The sequence below is a fragment of the Scomber scombrus genome, chromosome 15 (assembly GCF_963691925.1).
Source record: "Scomber scombrus chromosome 15, fScoSco1.1, whole genome shotgun sequence".
NCBI classification, from domain to species: domain Eukaryota; kingdom Metazoa; phylum Chordata; class Actinopteri; order Scombriformes; family Scombridae; genus Scomber; species Scomber scombrus.
In genome coordinates, this window is record NC_084984.1 from 10085006 (window position 1) to 10104720 (window position 19715).

Genomic DNA, 19715 nt, shown 5'->3' on the forward strand with positions numbered 1-19715 from the left:
GTTTGTTATTGTGGAAACAAAGACACTACAAAGACAAAAGTTGACAAGTTTGATTAGGATATGTTATTGATACAATGAGTTGAAACAAAAAAGGGCAAAAATGAGAAATCCAAAATTATTAGCCCCCTGGCCATTAATAGTCAATAGTGTACCCTTTCTGAGCCACAACTGACAACAACCTCTTAGAGTAGTTCTTTACTAGGTTGGCACAGGTCTCCTGAGGGATTTTGGCCCATTCTTCCATTGCAAATTGTTCCAACTGGTCCAAATTGCGTGGTTTCCGAGCATGGACATTCACTTTGAGCACCCGCCACAGATTGTCAATAGGATTGAGGTCTGGGCTCTGTGCGGGCCACTCCAGGACCTTGGTTTTGGTATCCTTCAGGAACTGTTGGACCAATTCCGATGTGTGCTTTGGGTCATTGTCTTGTTGGAAGACCCAGCGACGACCTAAGGATAGACTACGAGCAGATTTCTGCATATTATCCCTCAAAATGTCAACATAATTTTCTTTTTTCATGATGCCATGCACCCGAACAAGGCTCCCTGTGCCTGAGGCTGCAAAACAGCCCCACAGCATGATGCTCCCACCGCCATGTTTAACTGTGGGAACTGTGTTCTTAGGGTTCAAGGCCTCTCCCTTTCTTCGCCAAACATAAGCAAGATCCATGTGCCCAAACAATTCCAGTTTAGTCTTATCAGGCTAAAGCACAGACTTCCAAAACTCATCTTTACCTTTCAAATGTTCACGGGCAAACCTCAGTCTGGCTTTGATGTGCCGCTCTTTGAGTAAAGGGGTTCTTCTTGGACAATGGCCCTGAAGCCCACCACGATGGAGAGCCCTCACAACTGTGCTCCTTGAAACATCAACTCCAGAAGAGGCCAGGTCAGCAACAATCATCTTGGCAGATGTCTGGAGATTCTTGCTGACATCTCTGACAATTTTCCTCTCTAAAGTTCTTGAAATCTTGAGCTTACGACCACGCCCAGGTTTGTTTCTTATAGAATTTGTCTCCTTGTACTTGGCAATGATGCAACGTATAGTGGTTCTAGACACTGTGAAACGCTTGGAAATGGCAGTATAGCCTTCCCCCTTATCATGAGCCTCCACTATCTTCTTTCTGAGCTCAAGACTGATTTCCTTTGTCTTTGGCATGGTGAGTAAAAGTAGTCCCTCTCAATAATGTGTTCAAGTGCCCTGTTCCTTGGAGTCCTTTTATGCTGATTTAATGTTCAGGTGTTGTTAGGAAGCCAATTGACTGCACAGGTGTGGTTTGAAAGCTGATTGGTTAATTAGGTGTGTTTTTGAAGGCAATAATTCACATTGGGGGAAATATTATTGACCACCCCATCATGGGGGCTAATATTTTTGACATCCCCATTTTTCTCTATATTTGATATAAATCTAGCCTAAAATGTTATTTTATATTCGAAAATGTACCAAAAGCTACTAAAAAGCACTGGTGAATGTTTGATTATATCGAATTTCATCAATGCTGCAAACATTGGGAAGAATTTTAGGAAAATGTTCCATAATTCCTGGGGGGCTAATAATTTTGGTCACAACTGTAAATGAAGCTCAGTGGCCATTGATTGACACCTGTGATTGACAGTCTGCTCACCTACCGCTCTCCCCGACTCCAGGACTCGCACTTAGTCAGACTATTGTTGTAATTTTTTGGTAACTTTAGGGTAGCTCAAGTAACTCCTTTTAGCTCAAGTGTGTATCACTTTGTGTTCACAGTAAGCTTCACTCTGAGGTACTGGGGTGTGTTTCCAGGGCGTTAAAGATAACACCCCCAGCACTCCTTATTTGCAAGTTCCTGGCTGCAAATGGAAAAGATGGCACCTTCCCTAAGAAGCAACCCTGGGCTTCAAACTGGCTCCAGTATAAACCAGTGGATGACATCACACCTCGTTATGTCCATCTCCTCTGTGGTCTTAGTCATTGATCTAACCCTCTGATGAACTCAGACTTTTTTGACTTCCACTCCTCCTCAGCCCTGCCTAGCTGCCTAGCTGATGTTTTACCTCTTTTTTTCAGCTGATGGTTTAAATTGAGGAAGCAGAACAACACCCCCACAAAGAGGCTGCTATATCTGTCACAATGTGTTTTACCTCTGTAGTGACATAACTGGGCTATTAATGGTGGTTAATTCTATATTTGTCTTTGTCTCATAATAAATTATATTGTTGTTTAAAAAAAAAAAAGATGATGTCCTCATGTAGGAAAATAACTAGGCCTGTGAGTGATGTTGGATGTTAGGAAGTAGGTCAAACGCAGATTTAAGGTAACACAGCGGTCATGAGATACATGTCCAGTAACTCAGTAGTTTATTGAATCAGCTATGTGTCATGAGTAACTGAGTAATGCTGATTTATTCATTTATTTTGCGCAACATTGAGATGTTTTTTTACTTAAAAATGCAGTGATTGCAGCCACGAACTCCTCATCACACGCATTAGTATTGTGAGTAAATTCACTGGAAGAGTTCTCATCAACATTTTTAATGAGACACACAGTCGTCCTTGGCTGCCTCAGCGAACTTTGGCTTTTGCTGGGTGTAAGGGATGATGAGGATTAGGAGCAGAGAGAGAGAACAGTAGGGTGGATATGCGCGCGGCATGTGGATCGATGGTTCAGATGAAAGCACTGCCCGGCTGGAGGTCTAGCTGATGGTGTTTTCCTGCTGTTGATTTGCTATTCAGCATTCAGTGTTTTTTACGCTGATGGCCGTGGAATGCCAGATCCCGCTGTCATCGAGCTGAGGGGAGATTACAGCAGATAGAGGTGTAATTTTGCAGCTGATAAAAAAAACTAAACAAAAACTGACGCTTCCTGCCCCGGCTCCCACTGCTGTTATTAGTATTTATCTCATGATTCGGTTTGGTGAGAAGATAGAGGGAGGTGGGTGGGGGGGTGACAGGTGAAAGGAGGCGGGTAGCGAGCAGTCAATCCTCCTGGGATTAACGGAGTGGGATGCTCTTCTATCCTCAGATGCTATCGGTCCTCTCAACAGCGAACATGGGAAATTCTACTGAATCACTTCATTATGAAGCTTCTCTCAATTATGTGCCATCAAGCAATTTTCATCTCAGCACTAACTAGAGTATTGTATTATACCCATACTCCTCTGCTCTGTCTACATCTCTCTCTCACACACATGTGAGTGCACACATCTGTGCACATAATAAACAACTTAAAGAGGCTCTTTGACTGTGCCTGTCCAACAAATTCATCATCAGAACTAAAAAAGTAAATGAAATGAGGATGTGACAAAAACATGATGAAATCTCCAGTGTTTTCCATTCCTTAAAAAAGTGTCATTGTCGTGTCTGGCTGGTGTCATATTTGTCACTTCCTGCGTAAATTCAGATGAGTAACATTTTATGCCTGTGCCATCTGTTATTATCTCATTTCTACCCCATGAGAGTCAACGCTCCTCCTCGACTGACCGCTATTCCTCTCTGTCTTTCCCTTCTCTCCACAGACTCGCAGCGGTCCCATCTGTCCTCTTTCACCATGAAACTGATGGACAAGTTCCATTCGCCCAAGATCAAGAGGACTCCATCCAAGAAGGGCAAGCAACTGCAGCCCGAGCCAGCAGCCAAGAGTACCGAGAAACCTGCTAACAAGGTGTGTGTGTGTGCTGCTTGAAAATCTATGTGTGTATTGTGGGAAATACATCTCTTTCCCACCTATTCTGTGTGTGTGTGTGTGTGTTTGTTTGTTTGCCTATTTGTGAGTCGATTGTTTTCCTGTCAAACGTTTTGTGCTCCTGTACTCTATTGTGTCTGTGTGTGTGTGCAAGAGTTCCCCTGCTGGTTCCCACAGCTTCCCAGTCGCTGTGGCGGCTGGCTGCAGCTGACAGCAGGTGTCTGAACCTATAAAGACATGAATGGAACTGGGCCGTTTCCTGAATGAACTCCTCCGCTGCCTCTTAAGGCTTTTGGTGTAATGAGTATATTCCCCCAGTAGCCCTGCTGTGAAAGACTAGAGAGGCTGAAAGAGCCAGTCGCCGTAGTACCAAGATGGCTACAAGCTGCATCCCTTGATAGATGAGGCTTTCAACTGTGGGCTGACTGCGAACAGATCATGGGACTAATAGAGCCAAAGTCAAGAGTGCAAACTTTTGTGAAGGTCCAGGTCGTTTAATGACAAATATTTAACTTTATGTGCAGTTTATGGCATCAAAGAGCTTGTTAGGATTTAATAATCATCATATTTTGTAGTACAATTCTAACCCTCTGTGCTGTGTTACTTCTTTTTATTTTTTAGAAGGTGAGTCGGCTGGAGGAACATGAGAAGGAGGTGGTCAGTGCCCTGCGCTACTTCAAGACAATCGTGGACAAAATGGTCGTGGAGAAGAAGGTGCTGGAGATGCTTCCAGGCTCGGCCAGCAAGGTGCTAGAGGCCATCCTGCCTCTGGTTCAGGTAGAGGCTCGGATACAGCACAGGTGAGTTTTGTGTTTTATACAACAATAGATGTGAAGTACAGCTCAGTATTTGATGGGTTTAAGTGCACAAAAATATCCAGAATCCTTCAATCTATTTGGGAAATGTGGTGGAATAGAAATATTTTGAGAATAAGCCTTAAGTCCTTTTCTCCCGGGAGATGCAATAATTCGAATGATTTGTTGATTCATGGTTTTCATCCTTGCCTCTTTATGTAATATCTAACATTGCTGGTATGCACTGACGGACATGTTAGCACTAGACTGCTTGTGAAGATTGATAACATGTTGCGACAGATGACATCCTTCACTTCAAGGCTACCTGGAAGTGTGCGGATTTGTTGCCTGAAGCCTTTAAAATGTCGCTCATGTATTAATCATCTTCAGTGTGGGGCGTTATCAGGGATGGATCTTTTGAGATATATTAACCGATAATATGACTCCATTTGTTTTCATCTTTGGGTGAAGTAAACCCTCTCCGTGAAAGAAACCTTAGCCTCGGTTGTGTTTGGACTGTCGAGACATGTTGGAACTTCTCATTCTTTGTCTTTGTGCCTTTCCCCATCCGTCAGAACAGATGAAGGTATGGAGGTCAGGGGTGACAGATCTTGTATCTCGCTGCCCTGCATTTAGAAGCGATTGATGGATTGTTGCTACAACATTGAGAAGCAGCCATCCCTTGAGATTTGACCCCATGGAGTCAAACCCCAATAGATCACAGTTTAGTAGCTTTAGCCTGACACTCCATGCAGCAAGTTGAAAATCACCCCCTCTAATTTCACAGCTTTTCCTGAAGGGCAACCCAGATGTTTTTTGGCAAATAAAGCTACCTTACTATTGTGTTACTAGTGCTTCGATTCTTTTTTTAATTGAAGTGAGCTTTTTTTTCCATCTACTAAACATGCACAGCGTACCACAATGTTAGATTGTCTGCAGTGATTTAAATCAATATTGGTCCAAAAACTAGGCCAACAGTGGGTGTAACTCCTACCTGCTGTCTGGCCATGCAGTTACATTGATTAAAATGCTTATTTGCCAGAAGAGTATCAACCTTATATTCCCAATATCTAGTGATACTGACTGATTCCTATATAGCTCCGGTGTAATCTTCTAGCTTTACACCACCCCTCAAATCCCTCTGCTAAACCCCATAGCTAGACTCGCCTCCCACTCCCCCTAAGGCTAAGCTGTGTGCAGACACTGGATGGATATTCCAGCGCTGTGAATCAACTGCAGCATGTCGGTACAGGCCTTTGCCACACCTTAGTGTTGGGCCTGAATGCATCATTCACTACAGGCAGAAACAACACCCCACTTCCCTATGTGGTTGGTTATACAGTACATTCCCCAGTCAGCACAACCACAGACGAGCTTATCCCAACCCCTATGCTTCTAGTCAGGCATACCTGCAGCTCCCCTACAAATGCCCCCTAAATATGTACTTTATTAGAAGGTAGATAGATGGAAGTGTCTCATGGGTTCTTGTTTTAGTGTGATTTTTCTCACCCACAGTTTAACATGTGCTTGTCCTATCACACCCCTTCTTCACACCCCCTCTGGTGCGTCTCTGCTCTCTGCACCTCCGGTCTCCACACCTTCTCTCACCTCTTGTACACCATGTCCTTTCTGTCTGTTCCATATTATCTCAAACCACCCACAAACTTCTTTTTTTTAATATACTCTTACCCGACCCTGTTTTCACACCTCTTTCAACAGTTCTGCGCTGTCTTCCTGCCATAACCGCGTGTACCAGAGTCTGGCCAACCTCATCCGTTGGGCAGACCAGGTGATGCTGGATGGCATCGACTTGGAAGACAAGGAAAATGTGGCGTCCGTTACGAGCGTCATCAAAGCAGTGCTGGATGGAGTAAAGGTAAGCTCTTTGCTGATAAGAGAAAATGTGGATAGTATCACCGTGGAGAAGGCGCTGAAGCTACTTGTGTGCGTTTGTGTGAACAGGAACTGGTGAAGCTGACCATCGAGAAACAGGAACAGCCGTCACCCACCACCCCGAACAAACCAGCACTACCTGCGACCACATCGGAGAGGTGAGTACGAAGCTGAGTAAAAACACAACATGTTCACACTATCAGAGCAATTCTTTCACTCACACTGCTTCTATGTGTGTAGCAGCGCGCCGTCAGAGATGCCTTTGATAGAGCGGGAGCCGGAGGTTTCAAATAAGACAGCTCCAGCAGCTGTTCCCGCCGAGGCCGCCTCCGACATACCAGATGAGGATGTAGCCCCACCCAAACCCCCCCTTCCTGAAGCCAAGATGGCAGAGCTCAGGTGAGGAAGCACACACAACACATGCAGCTGTCATATTCTGCATGCTCTCTTTTATAGAGGTGCTGTTTGACAGTAGATCCACATTTTGAATTCAGGTGTTAGTTTGATCAAAGTGAAGTTAAATAATGGACTGAAATATTAATTCTACGAGATAATACAATTCTTTCTCAGTCCTTGCTGAGGCTAACAATGTGGCCACACAGTGCTGTGGAACCACTGGTTCTTTTTTTAGCCTTAATTATTGATTTTAAAATATTTCTTCCAGATTTTTGCAAGAACGAGATTCTCTCTCAGTGAAACCTATAGTTCATTTCCTCTGAACTGAATCGGTGTATGAGTTGGTAAACTTTTTTTTTGCTGCTTTGGTTCCTTTTCACACAGAAAGAATTGAGGCGAAGCAAAATTCATCACTAAAAGTCACATAAGAACATTTGCTCCACTTGTTGGTTAGTTGTCGTCAAAGTAAAGCAAGAACATAAACACAGGAAGAAGGTCCTAAAGAAAATCCTCTGGCCAAATGCAATGTATTTTGTTAAGCTTCAAGGACCTTGATTTACTCTCCAGCTCACTGCTAGCATCTGTTGATTTCACTTATCTGCATCCCAGTTGACCAGATCTCACTCCAAATTTTCTTTGGGACCAAGACCCATAGACACTTCCTCAAAGGGTCTCGGTCTTTGATGCCCTGGTTTGCACATTAGTACGAATACTATGTTCAGATCTGCCCAAATGAATCCTTCCAAGAAGGAAAGCTAACGAGTCTGATTCAGTCAGACTAAACGAGGCAGGTTTGGAAACCCTCTTAATTCATTTAGAAGCAGACATGAGGGCTGCGTTGACTGTGGCCACAGAAATGTTTATGAACTTTTGCACTGTAGTCCTGAAAGCAGAAGTGTCCTTTCTGTATTTATTCTTTTTCACTTTTAGTTCAGGTTATTTTTAAAACATTCATTTTATGACAGAGTTTCACTTTTATCTCATGAGGATTAAAAAAAGGCTTTTAGGATGTGGGTATGTGAGGGGGATTTCTGTATATTTCTTTCATTTTCACTGATTCAGACCTTTTAGGCGTATGGCACACTTTGGTTTGTTTGTTGGCCTGTCTCTTCATCTTCTTCTTACTCTTTCTGCTGTCTCTCTCAATTTGTTTCATCCTTGGTTTCCCTTTGGATTCTGGGCTCAGAGCACAGCTGAGTGCTGACGCAGGCCAAAGGAGACCCTCTCAGAAGGAGAAGTATGTCAGCCCACAGGATCATCTGTCTCCATTATAACATCCCACCCTAGCCCTCCCATGAAGCTTCTGGATTGGATGAAAGTGTTTTGGTTGCATGGTTGCATTATCCCAACGTTTGTTTCGTCTTGGGCATTTCCCCGGAGAATTAATCATCCAGTCAGAAGATCGTCCAGTGCATGAGAGTGTGTGACTGACCTATGCAGTGTCTTACCGCCAACCTCCATGTCATGGTCTTTTTTTTGTGCCGCTTTTTGTCCCATTTTGACCTGGTATTAACTCACTGAGAGAATTTAGGTTTGACAAGCAGGGCAGCTTCAAGTCATAGCTGAGTGAAGCTAACATGAACACCCTCACGTTCATTTCCCGGTTCCCCAGGAGGGATGATAATGTGGGTGTTCATGTGTTCGTACATGAATTGGTGTGTGCTTACATGTTTGAGAATGTGTGTTCTGCCTGATTGTCCGTGCTGACTTTACCCCAGTGATAAAAACATCTAACATTCCTGCTAATTTCTAAATTCTCTTGTCTACAGTCCTCCACCAGCCCTTCCCCCTAAGAAGCGCCAATCAGCCCCTTCGCCTACACGGGTGGCAGTGGTTGCCCCTATGAGCCGTGGCTCCAGCCTGCCTTGCAGTGTCCACAGACAGGTGAATTTAACTTTATGGTCCATTACTGGATACCTTCACTTTCAATTAAGATTATATCAACACATGACATGAAATAAACTAGGAAAAAGAGAAAGGAGTGCAAAATATCTTTCTTTGTGCAGCAGCAGGACTACGAACAGGAGTTCCTACAGAGGCGTTTCTCTGGGGGGAGCCAGTCATATGGGGGCGACTCTCCGCGCCTGTCTCCTTGCAGCAGCATGGGGAAACTGAGCAAGTCAGACGAACAGCTTTCCTCCATGGAGCAGGACAGCGGTCAGTGTTCTCGTAACACCAGCTGCGAGACGCTCGGTAAGAATACAAACATGAACCTAAATATGTTAATTTTCTCCTCTGTAAAGGTGGTAGTTAAAAGCTGCGCTCCTGTCGAGGGTACAATGTTAATATATGATGATATGAATGTGATTTTTACCCTCTCTTCACCTTTTCAGACAACACAGAGAACTACGACCCCGATTATGACTTCCTCCACCAGGACTTGTCAGTTGGGGAAAACCTGCCCCCAATACCTGTAGGAGGGTGTCTGAGCCCCCTGCCTGAGTCTCACAGCGAGTCCTCTTCCCCAGTCCCCGGACAGCATCCCTCACACCCCCGCTTCAGCGCTCCTCCACCCCAGCAGCCGCCAGAGTACTGGACCCCGCAGCCCAATCAAACTAATCCTTTACAGCCCTCCCGTGTCAGCGCACCACCTGCCCTTCCCCAAAAGAAGCGACGCAGCACCCAGACAACACCCGTCCCCGAAGGGTCAAGGGTGCTGTACGAGCGTTACCCCTCTCAGTACGACAACCTGTCAGAAGAGGAGCTGCACCCGACACCGCCGTTCCCCCTTTTCACGCCCATCTCACCCATGCCCCAGACAAACGGGGGCGTGTTCGTCGCCCAGTACATGGCCAGCGAAAATGCAGACGTCCCCGCCAGCCCACCGCCACTGCCAGAGAAGAAAAGCAGACACAGTAAGTAGGGGGAGGGGGGAGAGGAGGGGCCACGGATGTAATGAGGGAAGCGATGAAGGCTAGGAAGAAGAATGACCTTTTAAATGAGATGACTGAATAGCGGGCACGAAAGCAAGGGAAGGGACAAAGAGACTAATGAAGGGAGGAATAAAGGAAGGGATGAGGTTGATTTAGGATGGGACAGAGGGACGTTAGCTACACTTTGTCATCAGTTCATTGAAACATAGCTTATGTCAAGGAAGTATTCCACTGTGAATAGAGGCAGGAAGGGAATACCAGGATGTGCTACAATACGTGCGACTCCAGGGGCACGGAGGCCAACATTTGGTCATTTCCTGACACACCTGCTACATCACTTCCTTTCAAGCTACTGTATTATGTCATTCCATACAGTCAGCCCTTCCTGCTTGTTGAAACACTTTTGTCAGTGTACAACTACATTCATGTGGACAACAGCATTGAAGTGCGTTTTAATAAAAACTGAGGAATTATTTAATTTAGTGGACAAAACTTACTTTAATATCCAAACCCATTCTCGGCTTAGCTAGCGAGTTCAAAGTCATAACTCTTAAGCAACATGAACAATTAACGTTATGTAAGCTAATCCATCTCCCCCCTCACCTCTAGTCCTCCAGTACATGCAGTTTGTGGAGGACTACTCCGAGCCGCAGCCCTCCGTGTTCTACCAGATGCCGCAGAGTGAGAGCATCTACGAGCAGCGCAACAAGCGCTTCCAGGAGGTCTACGGCTTCAACGACTCCTTCAGTAGCACCGACTCAGTCCACGAGCCGCTGCTGCCCCCAGCATTGCCCCCGAAACAAAGGCAACTGGTAAGAAACCCTCCATGAAGGACCAGAAGCTAGCTACCACAATGTATCTCTAAAATGACCGGGGGCGAGTGTTGTTTGCATGGGGGTAGATATAAACAGCTGGGTTAAAGATCACCTCCAGGCATGTTTAAGATGTATATGAAATCTCTAATTTGTCTAATATAGTTTTTTTCATCCTTAAAATTACATCTTCTCCATCTCCAGAATATATGAATATGCAAAAATTGTTTTTTTTTAAATTACTGAACACAACATTCCTCCTACTTCACTGAAAAGTCCATTCCCAGTGTTTCAGGCTCCCACATTACACTCACATAAATGTAATGTGGAAGCTTGACCAACAATTGGGTCCACAATTGTTGAGATGTCACGAATCATGCTTATATATACACATCTTAAACTTAAAGTTTTCAGTGAGCCCAGAGAAACTTTCCTCCTTCAGCAGGTGAATGTGAAAACAGTCTCTAGTGTCAAACTCTGCACAGTGAAGCTCAAACATCCAGCTGAAGGAACAAGAAGGAAAACAGTGGATCTGGATTTTGTGGGAAAAAAGCTGTGAATTAGAATTTCTGAAATTGTTCAGTTCATCTCCCTTAAATGTCGATAAAACGTTTGAGGCTGTCGAGCCTTCATTGATTACACTATTTATTTATCAGACCATGTGACAAAGAGTGTGCCGTGAGGACAAGGTTACCGGCCACAGCTGTGTATCACATGTGAACAATATAAACATCGGTCCTGGTCCCCGTGTCTTCTTCGAGCTGTACGCAGGCTGGGAGGCAAAGAGCGGGGGAAATATGCAGATTGCATTCTGAGGTTAAAGTACATTCCTGTGGTAATCCTCATCAATTTTCTCTTGAGTCTCCTCCTATCTTGTTATCTCTCTCACCTACTTAGCCCCTCCTCCTTACTCACTCCCCCTATCTATCTTCCTCGCCATTTCTGTAGCATCTGCGCGCACACATGGAGGTGTTTGGTTGTTAGTGGGAGATAAGACTAGCCTTTATCAGGCACGCATCAGATCCAGTCCACTTATCTTAATCTGGGTCGGCGTCTGGGTTAATTGAGACAACTGACAGTGAGTCAGTGGCGAGAGAGAGCGAGGGACAGAGGAAGAGAAATGATAGGATTGGTCATAGTAGAGGATTAACTTTATTCATCCATGCCAGTCACTCATACATCAGGATAGTTTGAAATGAAACCTTTGATGATCAAAACCAATAAAACAGTTTTTTTCCCAGTACAATACATGTTCAGTAGCTGTTTCGTGTTATGCCAGATTTGTTATACATATGAGACAATATATCCTCCCTTACTAATGTCTGCCATACATATTAGGAAGTGACAAATTGATCTGTGGTTGGCCTGAAGCTTTGTAGCAATATTGAAGACGGTACATTTTCAGACAGTAAATAGATGACACTCTCCTCCGGGTTACAGCGAGACGTATCAGAGCCCAGGAAAGAAAATATTCTGTGTCTGAGTGGCAGTCTACCCGGGCCACCTCAGAGAGAGAGAGTTTTTTCTTCTTTCTCTTTGTCCATTGTCCTCTTTCTGCCGCCGCAACTATTTATTCAGAGCCTTTTTTATTTTTATCTTTTTTGTCTGAGCGTGTACAGTCAAACTGCACTCATCTCTGCTCCTGTTTGCAAGGCCTAATCTGGCCTCATGTTTTGGACTTGATGAGCTCGTGGCCCAGTGGAATAAGCCTGTTTGCCTCCTCTATAAACCCGTGTTCCAGGCTTACACGCTTTGGCGACTTTACACGGATTGCAAAAAAAAAAAAGAAGTCATTTCAGCTGCAGCGTGGATAAGGAAAGGGTGGAAAAAAAACCCCAGCAGGTCATATCGGCCCCTGTTTAGTACGTGTGATAGTTGGCCTGGTTTCTGTAAAGCCCCTAAAGCTCAGGACATTAAAAGACGGTTTATTGGACTGTCACAGGAGACATGAATATGTGTGACCTGCACACGTCACATGACCCTCTAGTAATTGGGGATTTCTAGGAAGAACTCCGACTATAACATAATAACAGTAGATTATTCAGTCAGTAACAGTTCTCTGTGATATTTTTATCTGCAGCCTGTGAGCTGATGCCCCTCAGTTCAACCACCACAATCCTCCTCAGCTTTCACCACTTTGACTTCACTTACTCTGCTGCTAAACTTTGATTAAATCTGCTCTAATTCTGTCTTGCTTACTACAGTAATCAACTGTCCCCTTTTTTTTCTTCTTTTTTTCTCCCCCCTCCCTCTTAACACCCTGTTGTCCCCCTTTTCCCTTTCCTTAACTTTCATCACTCTCTTTCTCTTTCTATCTTTTCTACCTTTCTCCCCCCCCCCCCCCCCCTCCTCAGGCCTCCCACTCTTCCTCCCCTTCTTCCTCCTCCTCCTCCTCTCTTTCCTGCCACCTCCAGCCGTCTGTAGCGGCCATGGAGGAGGCGGGCTCTGGGCTGGGCCTCAGCATGTCCGTCTCTAACTCCTACCTGATTGGCCAAGCATCCTTGACCACACCCACGGTGAGTCTCCCACCCCCACCCCTTCCCGACCACCCTAACCCCATCCTTCTCATCCTCCTATCCTGCGTGGGTGCTGTGTGGTCCCGGACTGGTCCAGGGGTGTCTTGACCTGTGTTATGCTCCATATGTGATACAGTCTGTTCATCTACCCCTGTTGCCCCTTTGAGGTCCTGATGAGGCCACCCCCTCACGGGTCGGTGGTCTGGTTGCTGTGTGGTCCTTTAATTTTGCTCATCAACCCATCCATGTGTGCCTTTGTTGTGACAGTGTGATTTTGTTGTGCTGTTTTGTTTTTTTAGTTTTTTTAACTGAGGCGTTTAATATAGCGTGATTAATGTGTGCTTTTCTGTGGTGCATTCACTTGTTGTGGTTTCTGCTCAGCCTCCGGCAAGCCAAGATGTGTGTTTGTGTGTTGATTTGAAGCATTCCTTCAGGGCTCCTGCAGATCCTTAAAAAAGTCTTGTATAAGATTTTTTTTTTTAGAATTTAAGGCCACAAAACATCTTTAACAGTCTTATTTTTAATTATTATCGTAGGTCTTTTAAAATTTGATGTGATGTTCAGATGCATGGAAAAATATCTCCCCACAGGACTCTCTCATGTAAATATGGTTCGGTCTTTGGTCGTGACTCATTCCAGGATTAAAGAAGTACACAAAACAGTACAGATAATACTCAGCTGAAGACAGTTAGGCCGGGGGGGGGACAAAAAGCTCTCTGTTATTTCTGACAGTTGCTTGAATCTGGATAATAATGTTTATAGTGCAGAGCTGCTACGGCCAATATTTGACATGAAGGAAAAGAGTGGACTTTTGGTAACCACTCGCTTAGCCGGAGTTTACAGATTTAATGGACTGATAAAGTGGATGAAAGTTAGAGATACTGTAACATATATGTGTCTTAATGGGGGAGAATTAGCTACAGCCGACTCTGTGGGCGTGAGAACGGATTTAATTTTAAATTAAAATGCTTTTTTAAAGATTTTTATTAAATGTAAAGAGCAACAGTGGGACACAGTTCATTGCGTTTGTTATTAATTTGATTTCTTCATGTGATTTTATCCCTACTAAAATTGTCAAATCTCAAATATGAAGCTCAGCATTAGTTTTGCTGTGGAAAGGGTGTCAAATTTTCTCTGATGAGGTCTTGAAAACGGATTTTAAAAGCATTAAATTTGATTTGGAAAAGTGTGCAGCAGCCCAGACCTCCGCACGACAGGTAGTTCTTTGACCCTTTCCCTCCTTTCATTTCGCCTTTGAGAGATCCAGTCAGTGCGGCTAAATTACCACACAAAACTTTCAAGCCTTTTGGTCGACACTTATAAATACACAAAATCATCCTTTGTTGGTCAAACTGGAACGTTTCAACCATCAACGAAACCTTGTTAAAGAATTAGGTCGCGGTTTATCTATGATATATTCCAGTTAGTCAGGGCCTGACCCCGACCTCATTGTGGACTATATGTTACAGTGGTGTGGTCAGGGGAGGTGGTGGTGGGGGGGGGGGTTTAGGTTGACCCCTAATGACCCTGTGGTGTGCAAGGCACGCTAAAACATGGCGTGGATCTCCCTCAGGGTATCTCCAGTGGAATGCAACACCAGATGGACCTGATGGAAAACACATTCCTTCTTCTCCTCTCTCCTCTTCTTCGTCTTCGAGCGTCAGTCACTGTCCGCTCTCTCTCGTACTTTCTCCTATCTGTGTAGTCTCCCCCTTCCTCAAAAAAAACCACGCACACATACACTCTTCCACACCTCCCATTTGTCTGTTTTCTGTGGAATGTTGGCATTCCTCAACTTCTCAGGGCATGATGTTTTTGGGGGGATGTCACGGGGGAGGTAAGGCATGCCAGGAAAGCTGCTTTGCATATGTTCAGTGGAAAGAGGAGAAATATTCAGTAGGTCATTTTAATGTGGAAATGTCTCCCCTCTCTCTTGTGTGTGTGTGTGTGTGGGTGTGTGTGTTGCCGCTATTAGTTTAGAGAGGTTTGCGTAAGTAATTTCACCAGTATTTTTTAAGACTGCCGCTACAGAAAAACGGAGAATGAGTGGCCTTAATTCCCAGCTGATCCTGCATGAGTGAGTGAGTGTGTGTGTGTGTGTGTGTGTGTGTGTGTGTGTGTGTGTGTGTGTGTGTGTGTGTGTGTGTGTGTGTGTGTGTGTGTGTGTGTGTGTGTGTGTGTGTGTGTGTGTGTGTGTGTGTGTGTGTGTTTATCAGTGTATGTGCTGTATATGCTGGTATGCTGGAACAGGGCTGGTATGTGCAACGTGTTAAAACAGGTTAGTGCTACCTCCCTGCAGACAGCCATCTCCTTTGCTGGCCACACACACACACACAGACACACACACACAGTCACCGTTAAGACATCTGTTGTCTAAACACATATACAGACTCACAGTCGAGGCTTATCTATGTGTTTCCTTGTTCGACATTTCCTTCCTGTCATTCTCCATATTCTGTCATTGGAGATGTTTCTGGTTTGAGTCTTGCAGTGTGTGTGTGTGTGTGTGTGTTTTAGTTTGTTAGTGTGTGTGTGTGCAGTGCATTTCATGTTCAGGCACATCACTCCCATAGTCCAGGCTTAATTGAAGGTGTTGGAGAATGAGGTGTACACTTTTTTTCTTCTCTTCCTCTGTTTCCTTATTGTTCAGCTTCTTTTTTCAACCTGCTCTGTCTTCACCTCTCTAATCTCTTTAAGTCCTCTCTTTTTTTATTTTTTTTATTTTTCTTTTTTCTTCCCTTGCTTTCCTTCTTTCCACCAATCACAGAGCTTGGACCAGGTTGCCTTGACCAATGCCACCATACTGGATGGCAGTGGGGGCGGGCCCAACAGTTCCCTGGCTGGCTCACTGGGCTCTGTGGCTGTCTGTCTTCCTTCTGAGTCTTCTCTCACTGACTCTCTCCACACCTCAGCGGTGAGCTCACCAACAGACTGAAGGATGGATGTTTAAATAGCACGAGTGGGATACTTTTATCAAAATGAGGAAATATAAATATATATATAACAGCTCTCCAAAGATATGTAATTCAAATGTGATACTGGACCCCCTTTTTCATTAGCAGATTGGTGTTAGATTACAGTTTGGTGTTCAGTATTGTTGCTCAGATGATAATATAGTGACTCATTCACTTAGTGGCATCTTGTTGTCATTATCACTGCCCACAAACTGTCTGCTGTCTGATTATCGGGCTTAAAAGAATCCCAGTAGAGCATGTTGCACTGCATGTTCTCCCTGCCAGTAAATACTATTACCTTTAACAAGTGATGCACTCTACTGCCATCCGGTGGTCATGACAGCACTGAGCTGTGGGACATAACACCAGACCTCGGCTCGCCGCTATCTCTCCCAGTTTCACACTTGACTTGACGTCTTGTCCCACCCTGAGCAAAAAAACACCCCTCTCTCCGCTCCCTTACGCCTCGGTTTGTGTCCCTCCTCTCTTCCCGTAGAGCGAGAGCGCGAATGACGAGGGCGGGGAGGGGGAGTACGTCAACTTGTACTCGTCCAGCCAGGCCAATGGGGAGCTGCCTCTCTCCCTCAGAGTAAGTAGAGCTGACCGCCACGGGTGAAAGGTTAACTCCATTTACACGTCCCATCACTTCAGGGTATGAATCAATTCAAAACGTGGCGAGGGATTTGAAGCAAAGGAGCTCCGTTCTTGAGTGGCAGATATGACTCGCAGCACTTTAGCTCTTGCTCCGAGCCGCTCTTATTGATTCATGTCTTGAACCGATGGCGTTGAAATGGAAGGTGAATGGAAGCCAAACCTGACTGAGCATGACTTCAGGTTCAGGGGTTTGCCTGCGAGAGGGACTCATATGCTGTGGTTGGTGTCCGTCTGTGTGTCGTTCTGAATGCCTGGCTGGTGATTGCTGTCTCTCTCTCTGGCTGCGCTTCAACTGTAACCAGCATTTAACCTTGTTCCAATCTAACACCTGACAGCGTCGCCTCTCCATAAGGGATTCTCAACGGGTTCACCAGTTTTCAATTTTCCAATAACACCCCCCCCCCCTCCACCATAACAGCTTATATACACGTACATGTGCCTGTGCATGTGTGACAGGCAGCAGCGTGTGTGTGTGTGGTTGTGTTTTTACATTCCCTGTGGGCCAGCGTGTGCGTTTTAGGGGTGTATTTTGGGCATGATTGTATGTGATGTGTGTGTGTATGTAAGTGAGAGAAAAAAAGGTGGTGAATAGGGAGTTTTGGTGTGTATGGTGTGGTGACTTCTACCCTTTGGTGTCTTGTTTCGGGTCTCATCTGTTGGGTTTTTCCTTGCTCATATTGAGAAAAAACTGCATTTTACATCATCAGCTTTCTAAACCAGATCAGAGTCAACACTAATAGCAATAATAGTGAGGTTTTTTACAAAAGCATCCATCCTTCTCTCCACCAAACATGTTGCATGAGATCCTGGTGGTTCATACGATCTCATCAATAACCAGTCCTCAGTTCACTGCATGGAGCCCTTCACCGATAATGCTCCATGATACCTACAGATGTTGATTATTGCTTTTTCCCGCCCATTGATTAGGAAACGATCGCAGCTGACGATGTACTTCAGGACCCCACCCCTCAGATGCCATCCACTAATAGCAAAGAGGCATTGGACAAGGAAAGGTACTGGCTGTGGCGATTACATTCAAACCTCAGCAGTTCAATATGTGTCTCACTTAAATACTGCATACTAACTATATACAACATGTACTGTACTAATATAATACATGAAATCTATAATATTAAAATGATGCAATAATTGTGTCATCAGTCCTCAACAAACTGCATCTTTACAACGTAACTGCTAAATAATCTCATAAAATGCTTTTTACCCCCAAATATTTGTTGTTCTTGTTTCATCGACATTTAATTGTCTTTTCAAGATGTGAGCAGCATCTCCACCCTCTTTGTTGCATTGCATTATGGGAGAATTGTGAGGCGTTTTCATTATGCATAGGGATGCATGCTTTATTTTCAAGTATGAACACACAACTGACTTGAAATGTGATTATAATCAGTATCTAGTTGAGCTGTAACTTTATTAATTATTTTGTTCAGTTATTCTGTGAACTATTTTCTCAATGATTAATATGTATTTTTTTTTGTCAGTATATTGGAAAATAAAAAAAACCGACATTCAGATTATTTTGTCAGAACAACAGTGAAAATCTAAAAATAGTCCGTGTACAATTACATAAAACAAAAAAAAGAAGCAAATCTTCACATTTGAAAGGGCTGAAACAAGCAAATGTCTGTTAAAAAAATGAGTAAAATGATAATATCAATCATAAAAATAGTTTCTGATTAATTTGCTATTGATCAAATATTCTACTAATGTTACAGCTCTCACAATATTAAATTTACTATCGTAGATGGCAATGAGAACCGTACAATTCAAATCAGAGAAGCTGACATCAACTAATGTGTGAGTTAGTACAGTTACCATTCAGCTAGAGGGTGCTCAAATGTTTTTTTGCTTGAAAATTGACAAAGGATTAAGTGATTCTCAAAATAGTTGTCAGCTCATTCAGTTGTACGAGGTCTAGTATGCAATATGGATGTGGGACACAGTGATAGTCATGTATGCCTCTGAAAGTTTACCAGTATTTCTGTGATGCTAATGCTTATTTGTGTGTTTTTTAGGAGGCAGAAGTCAACCGAGTCGGCTGGGAGTGACGAGGAAGACGTGGATGAGCTCTCCCTCATCGACCACAAGGAGATTATGAGCAGGATAACACTAAAACAAGAGGTAAGACAACTGCTGATGCTGTTAAAGAAGTGTGCAGCAGCAGCAGCAGCAGCAGCAGCAGCAGCAGCAGCAGCAGCAGCATACAAAGCACATTTTATTCTATTAGTCCAGCGCAGGCTAAAGGTCACCGTGAGTCACTCAAATGTGAAATCAGATACTGCTCAGATGCACCACTGATAGCCACTGCTGCCCTCTGCAGTCGAGTCTGTGAAACTACAGGGCTGAAAATGCCAAACCTGCTCCCCCTCCTACACTACCTCCTCCTCCCTCCTCCCTCCTCCTCCTCCTTTGTCCTGTGTGGTGCAGTCTGACAGACAGATGTGTGAAAATGCCGCTCGCCACTGTCTGCAAGGTTAGGGGCAACGTGACAGCTGTGATTTACAAAAAGAGATAGGGAGAGATCAGAAATGGGAGGAGGGAAGATTTATAGCTGACGTTTTAGAGCTGTTACAGGAAACATATTGCGGTGCAGTGGCGCTGCTTTTATCACACACACACACACAAGTCTGACTTTTTCTTCTTTGACATCAGTGAACTGGTGCAGGATAGAGAGAGGTGGGGGCTGCTCAGTAAACAGGAGGCAGGAGGAGGAAAGGTGCATGCTACGTTTTGGGCTATAGACTGCATCACTCCCAACGTCAACTCTAACCACTCTTTTCCTCTCCCCCCGCCTCCCCTCCTACGATCTCATCCACCTCTCTCCATCTTTATGTCTGCGGTTCACTTTAATTTTCTCTCTCTTTCTCTCTCTTCTTTTTTTTTTTTGCTCTCCCCAGAATGACGATGGTCCTGACGTTCGCGCCGGATCAGGAGACATTCTGTTAGTCCACGCTACAGAAACAGACCGCAAAGGTACGGTACAGTGCTCGTAAAGACTCGCACTCACCCGATACATTTGTTATATTTGTTATTGTGCTTCAGGGTCACTGCTACAGCTTTGTTTTGCTAGCTTGACAGGCCTGCAATCATTTCATATTCAAAGGCCGACGTGTTTATATTCGTCAAATGTGATTATTATTTTTTTTC

The 19715-nt window shown here is 44.4% G+C and overlaps 1 protein-coding gene across 5 annotated transcripts in view; it reads left to right on the top strand.

Moving 5' to 3' along the window:
* The window catches only part of rapgef1b (Rap guanine nucleotide exchange factor (GEF) 1b), a 49585-nt gene that overhangs the window by 23663 nt on the left and 6207 nt on the right, over nucleotides 1–19715 (top strand). Inside the window, exons 2-16 of one of the 5 annotated variants that reach the window (XM_062434171.1) lie at nucleotides 3492–3637; nucleotides 4280–4458; nucleotides 6172–6328; nucleotides 6415–6503; nucleotides 6586–6744; nucleotides 8511–8625; nucleotides 8748–8934; nucleotides 9075–9596; nucleotides 10224–10426; nucleotides 12781–12942; nucleotides 15710–15856; nucleotides 16393–16485; nucleotides 17478–17563; nucleotides 18584–18689; nucleotides 19466–19541. In XM_062434171.1, the coding sequence (XP_062290155.1) occupies nucleotides 3492–3637; nucleotides 4280–4458; nucleotides 6172–6328; nucleotides 6415–6503; nucleotides 6586–6744; nucleotides 8511–8625; nucleotides 8748–8934; nucleotides 9075–9596; nucleotides 10224–10426; nucleotides 12781–12942; nucleotides 15710–15856; nucleotides 16393–16485; nucleotides 17478–17563; nucleotides 18584–18689; nucleotides 19466–19541 (2427 nt within the window). The remainder of the gene's footprint in view (nucleotides 1–3491; nucleotides 3638–4279; nucleotides 4459–6171; nucleotides 6329–6414; nucleotides 6504–6585; nucleotides 6745–8510; nucleotides 8626–8747; nucleotides 8935–9074; nucleotides 9597–10223; nucleotides 10427–12780; nucleotides 12943–15709; nucleotides 15857–16392; nucleotides 16486–17477; nucleotides 17564–18583; nucleotides 18690–19465; nucleotides 19542–19715) is intronic. The other 4 variants (XM_062434167.1, XM_062434168.1, XM_062434169.1 and 1 more) reach the window with 4 other exon arrangements.